Genomic DNA, 9386 nt, shown 5'->3' with positions numbered 1-9386 from the left:
GGTGGAAGAGGTGGAAGAGGTGGAAGAGGTGGAAGAGGTGGAAGAGGAGGAGGAGGAGGAGGAGTCGGGAAACCTGGACGAGGAGGAGATCAAGAAGATGCAGTCGGATGAGGTGTGTAGGGGGCAGCCCGGAGCCCCTTCTGCTGTCTCCACGGCAGAGCCCTCCAGGCGCGGGCGTGGGGCCACCTCCCTGGGTTGGGTACTGCCCTCCCCCTCTCCACCCTCCCCTCTCCTCCCTAGGGCACAGCGGGCCTGGAGGTGACAGCTTATGAGGAGATGTCCAGCCTAGTGAATTACATCCAGCCCACCAAGTTCATATCCTTTGAGTTCTCTGCCCGTAAGTAAGCATGCGGTGGGAGGAAGATGGTAAGTTGGAGACTAGGCTAGATTCAGGAGAAGACCCTTAAGAAGTATGTCCTGACAGCAGAGCTGCTTGGTGGGTGGGAGGAAGGGGATGGGGCATCCTCCCTTCCTTGGACGCGGGGGCCCTATTTATAGAAAGAGCCAGGCAAAGGGCTTCTTTAAGTGGCAGTGGCTCCCAGTTTACCACTGCTGTACTGAGGAACTTGGCACCAACCCAAAAGCTCTGGAGTGTGTCGGTGACCGGCCGGCCACTTATGACAGGCCATCTTAGCTCTAGTGACCCCGGGCTCCTACAGCCTCCTACAGGTTCTGTGGCTCCCGGGGCTGACTGGTGCCTCAGAGAAACTGGCCAGGGCACGTCTGGCCCTCACACCCTTCCCTCCCTGTGCACAGCCATGCTACTTAGCTTCTCCGCTCTTCTCAGCTGTGCGTGCCCCCAACGTGCATACCTCTTTCTGCACACACTCGTGCCGTATATGCGTCTCCCACACCGATTGCTCATCCCTGGACCCACAGTCCGCAGCCACCCACCCCCCGTGCCCACCCGTGCCATGTCTACCCCCGGTGTACACCTCCCACCCCGCCCCCACCCCTCAGCCATACTTGTGTGCTCACTCTCTGCACATCATCGCATGTTCCTGACCCCCTAGGCTCCCCTTCTCTGTGCCATCCAGGGCATGTGCCCCTCACTCTCCAGGACACACCCCATCCGCGTGCAGGTCTCCCAAGCACACCCTTTACCCCGCAGTGCGCCGTTACCCACACAGATCTGCACATCAGCTTGGCCCCTTCGATCCTTGGGCCTCAGTGGGAATGCTAGGTTGGAGGGATCTCTGTGCTGGAGGGAGCTACCCCAGAGGGAGAGCAGGGAGGAGGGAAGGGGGGCCAGCCTGACATGGTCCCCTTGCCCTTTCTCTCTCACACAGAGAAGAACCGAAGTTACGTCATCTCGTCCTTCACAGAGCTCAAGGCCTATGACCTGCTTTCCAAGGCCTCAGTGCAGTTTGTGGAGTATCCTTGAGGCCTCCATAGCCAGGGTCCCTGGTTGGGGTGGCGGGATGGGGAAGGCCTGGGGACAGGGCGCGCAGAGGGAGCTGTTGGGTCCTCCTGGTGTGGACGGCCTTGGGCCAGCTCCTAAACTCTGGGACAGCTACAACAAGCGCCAGATGAGCCGCATTTACCCTAAGGGCACCCGCATGGACTCCTCCAACTACATGCCCCAGATGTTCTGGAATGCCGGTTGCCAGATGGTTGCCCTCAACTTCCAGACGATGGGTGAGGGTACTCCTAGGCCCCTAAGAATCTTCCCCTGCCGCCTGCCTCTCCTACCTTCACCCCATTCCTGGGGGGGTGGCTTTAGAAGCGACCAGGGGTCCTGATGTTGGTTGCACGTGCAGGCATGTGAGTGGTTAGGGATATAAATGCATCGGCTCGTGCCTAGATGATGGCACATGTACGAGGACGCACGTGAAGATGCCAGCGTGCTGGCATGAGCTCTGGCTGCTCTGTCTGAATGAGCCCATAGGAACACCAGCTTCACCGGCCTCCACTCCCACTGTGAGGCACAGCCCAGCCGTGGCCTTGCTCCCGCTAACTCCAGCTTGTGGGGCCTTCCTGAGAGATGAGAAACCCTAAGGAAGCAGGCTGGGTCATGAGAGACCCTCATCCTCCCAGTCCACCCAAGCTCCCCATTCCACAAGACAGGAGAGGCTGGGGGATGTAGGAAATAGAGACTGGGTGCAGACCTGGGGCTGGGCCTTCCTCACTGAGTGCCCTTGTCCCCCCAGACCTGCCCATGCAGCAGAACATGGCGCTGTTCGAGTTCAACGGGCAGAGTGGCTACCTCCTCAAGCATGAGTTCATGCGGCGGCCTGACAAGCAGTTCAACCCCTTCTCGGTGGACCGCATAGATGTGGTTGTAGCCACCACCCTTTCCATTACGGCAAGGCCCTGGGGTGGACGAGTGGTCAGGAGGGCTGGGGTCTTGAGGAGAGATACAGGAGCTCTCCCCCTCCACTCCCAACCCCCTCCCCTGATATCCTGAAAACTTTAGCCCAAGCCAGTTTGTGCAGTAGCAAGTTGCCTTGGAAACTGCCTCCTCCTCAGCACTGGAGGCTGCCTCTTGGTCCCCATGGAAACCAAGGGGAAGGGCTGAGGCTGGGGTGGGGGAGGGGAGAAGAGTAGGCAGAGTGGGGCTGCAGGAGCCCCAGGCCCTAGGGGAGTGTGCTCTTTTCCTTCCCGGCCTGGGGAGGGAGGTGGGGAGGGCCACACTTCTTCCCTGAATGCTGGAAGCACCTGGTTGCCAAGAGCTTAGTTGTAACCTTTGAGCCACACGGCTGCAGCTGGATGGGGCTCTTCACAGTAGCCAAGAACGGATGCTTCAGCTACAGGAGCTAGAGGCCCCAGATGTGAGGCAAGAGCTCGGGCAGGCGAGCTGAGGCTGGCCTCCCGTCGGTCCCTGCCCCCAGGTGATCTCTGGGCAGTTCCTGTCAGATCGCAGCGTGCGCACGTATGTGGAAGTGGAGCTGTTTGGCCTTCCTGGGGACCCCAAGAGGCGCTATCGCACCAAACTGTCACCCAGCGCCAACTCCATCAATCCTGTCTGGAAGGAGGAGCCTTTTGTCTTTGAGAAGGTGGGGAGCTAGGGCAGGGCAGGGGCTGGGGTCTGCCCCTACTTCTTGGCTTCTACTCATAGAAAAAAGGAACTAAATAAAGGGACTTCCTTGATCGTCCTCCTCTCCCTACCCGTCACCCTGTGCCCTCCTAATTTTAAGAGTCCCAAATCCACATTTACAGAAGTTTACTTGGTGAGAAAGTTTTATGTGGGCATCCGTGTGTGTGTGTGTGTGCGCGCACGTGCATGTGTGTTCATGTTAGGATGAGAGGCAGAAATGTGAACGGCCAGTCCAGGATACAGAGTCTCAGGGTATAGAGTCCCAGTCCGGGGGGGTCTTTTGCCCTGATTGGATTCTCATTGGCAAGGCTGTCCAGGACTTTCTACACTAGGACCCCCGAGCCCTGGGCTACGGAGCCAGCCCTTCTCCCCTGTGTGGACCAGCCCGGGCATGAGCTAAGAGGATGCCTATGTGTGTGGCCTAGAGTGTGTTCTCTGTCCTCACCAAATCTGGTAACACTTGCCATGTTCTCACACTGACGCTAAGACTTCTGAAGCCAGGGAGGTGGGTAGCTTGGCCACTCTCTCCCTTCCCCAGCTTGTCCTGTCCCGAACTCTCCCTAGATCTTGATGCCTGAGCTGGCCTCCCTCAGGGTGGCTGTAATGGAGGAAGGCAACAGATTCCTTGGACACCGCATCATCCCTATTAATGCCCTGAATTCTGGTAAGGATGGAGTCCTTCTTTGCTGTTGCTAGCCCGGTCTGAGACCAAGGCCAGCGTTAGGAGCCTGTCCAGAGGGTGCAGCAGCTTCAGGGAGGTGGCCCTGCGACCTTACCTAACCCTCTCATGTATCAGCCCTGAGGACTGTGGCAAGAACAGGAAACCGAGAGAGGTGGGGCCTCTGCCCACCTAACAGAATGTCTGTAATTTTCTCGAACTGCTGGGGCAATTTCCCAAGTAGCTGATACTTATCGGGCACTTAAAATGAGTTATGGGCTTATAACACATTCTCACTTAATCTTAACAATAATCACATGAGGGGCGCCTGGGTGGCTCAGTCGTTAAGCGTCTGCCTTCGGCTCAGGTCATGATCCCAGAGTCCTGGGATCAAGCCCCACATCGGGCTCCCTGCTCGGCGGGAAGCCTGCTTCTCCCTCTCCCACTCCCCCTGCTTGTGTTCCCTCTCTCGCTTGTCTCTCTCTGTCGAATAAATAAATAAAATCTTAAAGAACACACACACACAAAACAATAACCACATGAAGTAGATCCTATTCACCCCCTTTCACAGCTAAGGAAAATCTCAAGAGATTTAAAGTAAACTGCCCAACGTCACACAACCAGGAAGGTGCAGAACCAGACTCAGACTCTGGCCTCTCTGCCTCTAAAGCCAGAGGTCTTGAGTACTGGGCTGCTCCCGAGCTGTGCTGGGTGGCAATGGGCATGGCTTACTGCCCACCCCGTCATGCCCGACAGGCTACCACCATCTGTGCCTACACAGCGAGAGCAACATGCCCCTTACCATGCCCGCACTTTTTGTCTTCCTGGAGATGAAGGACTACGTACCTGACACCTGGGCAGGTAGGTGACCCATTCCCCCTCCCCCTCCTCAAGCCAGCCTCCAGAGTGGGGCAGGACAGGTAGCCTGGGGTAGGTGAGGATGGGGGAGGCTTCCAGGCTCATCTCCGTACCAGGCCCATGATGCCCCTATGCACCCAGATCTCACCGTGGCTCTTGCCAATCCCATCAAGTTCTTCAGTGCCCATGATAAGAAGTCTTTGAAGCTCAAGGAAGCCATGGGAGGTCTGCCTGAGGTCTGTGTTGCCTGGTCCAGGAGCTTTGCCCTCTCGGAGGGAAGATGAGGGAGGGGGGCAGGGTCCTAGACTGAGAGACAGAGAGAGCTGTTGGAGCCTTGTTCCTAATCTGCTCTCCCTACACAGAAACCCTTTCCACTTGGGAGTCCAGTTGTCGGCCCGGTCAATGGGGCGCTGGCCCCGACGAGCAACGGGTCTGCAGGTATGCACTGCAGGGTCCTCCCACAGTCTGCAAGGACCTCGACCTCTCCAGCGGTACCCACAGGAACATCCCCCCAAAACAGACTTTCACCTGGGATGGGAACGACTGTGTCGGACGCCTTAGCGCTGCGAAAGTGCGCTGCAGGGGGCCCAAACAGCCACCCCCAGGGGGCAGGGAGGAGCCGGCCAGAACCAGGGGGCCCACCCCCCCGGGGCACCTGTCAGCCCACCCTGTGGCTCTTGCAGCTGCCGGGTACAGGGCCAAGGAGGAGACCACGAAAAAAGCTGCGGGTAAGGCCTGCTGAGTCCGAGTGATCTCGGGCACGAGCCTGGGGAGGGTCCGGGACTCCTGGAGGGGCGTGGGGAGGGGCTCCCGGGCGGCGGCGCACCTCACCCCGGCCCCCGCAGAGCCGCGGACCGCCAGCCCGGAGGAGCTGCGGGAGCTGAAGGGCGTCGTGAAGCTGCAGCGGCGGCACGAGAAGGAGCTGCGGGACCTGGAGCGGCGCGGCGCGCGGCGCTGGGAGGAGCTGCTGCAGAGGGGCGCGGCGCAGCTGGCCGAGCTGGGGCCGCCGGGCGCGGGGGGCTGCGGGGGCCGCAGGCTCGGCCCGGGGAAGGGCTCTCGCAAGAAGAGGTAAGGGCGGCGGCGGCGGGCTCTGCCCGCGGTGGCGCTGGCGGGCGGGGGCGGCCGAGGGCTCAAGGCCTGTCCCCACGGGGCCTCCGCAGGACCCTGCCCTGCGAGGAGGCCGCCGGCGCCGCGCCGAGCGAGGGCCGCGAGGGCCCCGAGGGCGCGGCCGCGCGTGCGCGCGAGCTGAAGGACCGGCTGGAGCTGGAGCTGCTGCAGCAGGGTGAGGAGCAGAACGAGTGCATCCTGAGGCGCAAGGAGCAGCACGTGGCTGAGGTGCCTGGGGGAGGGGGGAGGCACAACCCAACCAACACCCCCACCCCCCACCTCCGCACAGCAAAGGGCTTCTGAGCTAAGCCTCTCCCTGCACTACCCCGCAGCAAATCGCCAAGATGATGGAGCTGGCCAGAGAGAAGCAGGCTGCGGAGCTGAAGACCCTCAAGGAGACCTTGGAGACGTATGATTGCCTCCCACCCGTACTTGAGTCTCGCCTCCCGGGAGGGCTCAGGCGCCACGGAACATCTCCCTGATGCCTGTCTCTCTGCAGTGACACCAAAGAGATGAAGAAGAAGCTGGAGGCCAAGAGGCTGGAGCGGATTCAGGCCATGGTCAAAGTCACCTCAGACAAGATGGCTCAGGAAAGGTGAGCCCTTGACTCAAACTCCAGGGCCAGTCTGAGCAGGGACCACTCTAGGTGGGAAGGGGCCTCCCTGCAAGTGGATCCTGACTCGCTCGCTTCCCAGAGATGTACCTGTCCCCTGGTGCTGGAAGGTTAATCCTATTTCTGTCACCTCTGGTCCTCCTTAGGCCAAACACAGAAGCCATCACTCTGAGCACAGAGGAGAATTTCAGGGAAAACTAATCATACACACAGGGGGGTGAAACCTTGGGACAGCAGCTTTCCCTCTCTGCACGCCGTGAAGGACAGTGCAATTTTGTGAGGAAGCCCTCTCCTCAGACGGCCCCTGGAGCTCCCAACAGCCCCTCACGTCCTCCTTAGTTCCCCACGATTACCCCCACTGGCTGGTTATGCTCCTATGGTGGAGTCCTCATTTTGTCTACACCCTGAAGAAACTTGGTCTTACCCAACTCTTCCAAGGGGCCTCCTGCCCTCTCTGAAACTCTGATCACCCCAACAGGCTGAAGAGAGAGATTAACAACTCTCACATCCAGGAGGTGGTGCAGGTCATTAAGCAGGTGTGTAAGAGCTGTGTCCTTCACACACACACACACACACACACACACACTCACACTCACCCTCTACATAGGAGGGATGGGGAGGCCCCAGGCCTTTATGTTGTCTTTAGGAGATGCACAGTCCAGAGCGGCCCATGCAGCTGGGGATGGGAGGAGGCAATGAAGGGGAGGAGGAGCCCCCAGGCTATCCCAGGGTTCTGGCCTTTGTGTGGAGGTTAGGGTACCAGCCTAAAGGGATCTGTCTCTGGCCAGCTGACCTGGATGGAAATGATAGGGGCTAACTGGCCAGGGGAAGATGGGATTGGGGTGGGTGGGTGGGTATGAGGGAGTGAGGGGGGATTCCCTGGGACTATTAGCAACAATAACAGCTGGCTGAGCTGGGGCCACCAGGCGAGGGGGGCTGCGGGGTCCATTTATTGAATCCCGACCTTGTGGCAGGCTCTAAGCCAGGTGCTTTACATGAACTGTCTCCTGCACAACCCAGCAAGACAGACTATTATCTTCATTTTACACATTTAAAAGAACTGTTTGAAGGTTAACAAATGTGTCCCAAGTCTTACAGCTGGTTAACTGGGACTGTAGCTGGATTCCAAGCCAGGCTGCCTATCTGTGCTGTCCTGACTGCCTGCCTCTCACTCTCACCCAGATGACAGAGAACCTGGAGAAGCACCAGGAGAAGCTGGAGGAGAAGCAGGCGGCCTGCCTCGAACAGATCCGGGAGATGGAAAAGCAGGTGATAGGGATTACCACCCTGGCCGCCAGCAGAGTTGGCCTGCCCCAGGGAGCCGCCAGTCGGGAGATGGGTGGGGGCAGGAAGGGGACTCACCCCTCACTGGTGGGCTACAGGCCCTGGTTCCCACGGGGTCCTGCGGCCCTTTAAGATGAGACAGCTCTACAGATCTCTTTGCTTGGTTGGCACCCCCTTCTTTGAGAGGCTCCCTGATGGTCTCCACTACCCCTCACCTCCTACCCCAGTCTCCTGGGAGAGCTGAACGGACAGGGCATCTCCTTGTCTGACTATCCAGGGGAGGGAGAGTGGGCAGTTGGCCCCCTCCTGAGCCAGGTGGTGGTCTTTATTGTCCCCACAGTTCCAGCAGGATGCGCTGGCCGAGTACGAGGCCAGGATGAAGGGCCTGGAGGCTGAGGTGAAGGAGTCAGTGAAGGCCTGCCTCAGGGACTGCTTACCCTCTGAGACCAAGGACCAACCTGAGAGGCCCTGTGAGGACTTCGGGGAGCTGTGTGAGCAGGACCCACTCACAGCAAAGGCGGGTGTCCAGGAGAGCCACCTCTGATGCCCTCATCCTACTGGGACATTCTGTAAGGACATTCACTCTTCTCTGGGATGAGGCTCCATCCCCGCAGGAGGAAAGACCCTAGCATTCTAAGGCTGTGGGAAGTGGGGGCTCTTTTGGACTCTGGAGCTCCCTCCTCAACAGCCAGGCTAGAAGAGGAGGCAGGAACCAGGTACCCTCAGGGCAGGGGCCCATCTGAGGTTTAGAGGTCCTCTCCAATCTGACTTCCTACTCCATCCTTCTTCTCTGCCTCTAAGTGTCAAATATAAAATTGTTGAGGGCAAAAGGATATGGACTAGGAGGCAGGAAATGGGGTCCTGGCCCCACTTCACCTTCCCTAGTGTGCAGCTCGTGGTGCCCCACTCTCGACTCCTTGTCCTTACCTGGAGGGCTAGGCCTAGCTCCCTGGAACCTCCACTCTAGCGCCTCTAGGTCAAACGGGACCGAACTCCAAACCCTCCTGCTGTGCGGCCCCTTCTCAGACCTGTCCTGAGTTGGCCTCCTTGTCAGTTCCCTGATACAGAGCCTGGCATTACCTCCAAGCTCCCTGGGGATGGCTGCTTCCAGGATCCCAGGCTGAGGTCCCTTCCCTGGCCTCCTGCCTGTGGGGGATGGGAGGCTGGCATGGAAAAGCTGCCTCAGCAGTCTGCTGAGACAACTGGGCCTCTGGTTAGTAGGGAGGGCTAAGGAACGCCTTTGGGGCACTCTCCTAGGCCTGAGGGGGGTACTTCCTAGTAGGTACCCCCACTCAGCCTGCCTGATGAGGTCAGGATCATTTTCTCTCCTGACTTTATGAAGTTTATTTATTTTTCTCCTTACTCCTACTAAAGAGAACCCTGTCCCAATATTTCCTGTCTAAACCTGGCCTTTGTTCTACAGCCAAGAAATGGGGGGGCAGGGGGACCATGCTGCTGAAATGAAATGGCCTGGGGGAAAAACTCTTGGGAGCTGAACCCCAGGGTGAGGTCCCTTCAAGAGCCCAGTGGAATGGCCCCACTTCTGGGCCTGAAGGGGATTCACTTCCCCTTCTGCCGGCCCTGATGCCACAACCACTGGAAAATGAGGTCACCCCTCTTCTCCACCCCCCCATCCAGATGTGGCCCTTCCTTGTCTCCATCCTCAGGGCTGCAGCAGAAGAGCCTAGTGCAAAGGTGCCCCCTCCCTCTTGGGGAGCTGTGAACCTCCAGGCCACCTGGGCCCCTTTAGGCAGACTTAGAGTGGTCAGATTCTACCAGGTAGTTATGGTTGAACCCAATACTTGCTCGAAAGGGGTTTGTGGGGCAGC

The 9386-nt window shown here is 58.9% G+C and overlaps 1 protein-coding gene across 2 annotated transcripts in view; it reads left to right on the top strand.

The window, feature by feature from the left end:
* PLCB2 (phospholipase C beta 2) overlaps window positions 1-8948 on the top strand; it is a 20537-nt gene extending 11589 nt beyond the window's left edge. For both annotated transcript variants that reach the window (XM_034993849.1, XM_034993850.1), the window contains 18 exons: window positions 11-112; window positions 241-337; window positions 1290-1374; window positions 1514-1638; window positions 2151-2305; window positions 2832-2996; window positions 3602-3701; window positions 4452-4556; window positions 4695-4789; window positions 4916-4991; window positions 5237-5281; window positions 5399-5621; window positions 5714-5888; window positions 5993-6069; window positions 6160-6255; window positions 6752-6809; window positions 7456-7542; window positions 7898-8948. In XM_034993849.1, coding sequence (XP_034849740.1) covers window positions 11-112; window positions 241-337; window positions 1290-1374; window positions 1514-1638; window positions 2151-2305; window positions 2832-2996; window positions 3602-3701; window positions 4452-4556; window positions 4695-4789; window positions 4916-4991; window positions 5237-5281; window positions 5399-5621; window positions 5714-5888; window positions 5993-6069; window positions 6160-6255; window positions 6752-6809; window positions 7456-7542; window positions 7898-8101 — 2070 coding nt within the window. In that variant the 3' untranslated portion in view covers window positions 8102-8948. The remainder of the gene's footprint in view (window positions 1-10; window positions 113-240; window positions 338-1289; window positions 1375-1513; window positions 1639-2150; window positions 2306-2831; window positions 2997-3601; window positions 3702-4451; window positions 4557-4694; window positions 4790-4915; window positions 4992-5236; window positions 5282-5398; window positions 5622-5713; window positions 5889-5992; window positions 6070-6159; window positions 6256-6751; window positions 6810-7455; window positions 7543-7897) is intronic.
* Window positions 8949-9386: the final 438 nt, after the last annotated feature.

The sequence above is a fragment of the Mirounga leonina genome, unplaced genomic scaffold, assembly GCF_011800145.1.
Source record: "Mirounga leonina isolate KUSES-001 unplaced genomic scaffold, KU_Mleo_1.0 Mir_91, whole genome shotgun sequence".
Lineage (NCBI taxonomy): Eukaryota > Metazoa > Chordata > Mammalia > Carnivora > Phocidae > Mirounga > Mirounga leonina.
The sequence above is the reverse complement of the archived record's forward strand: the minus strand, read 5'-3'. Positions and strand labels throughout refer to the sequence as shown.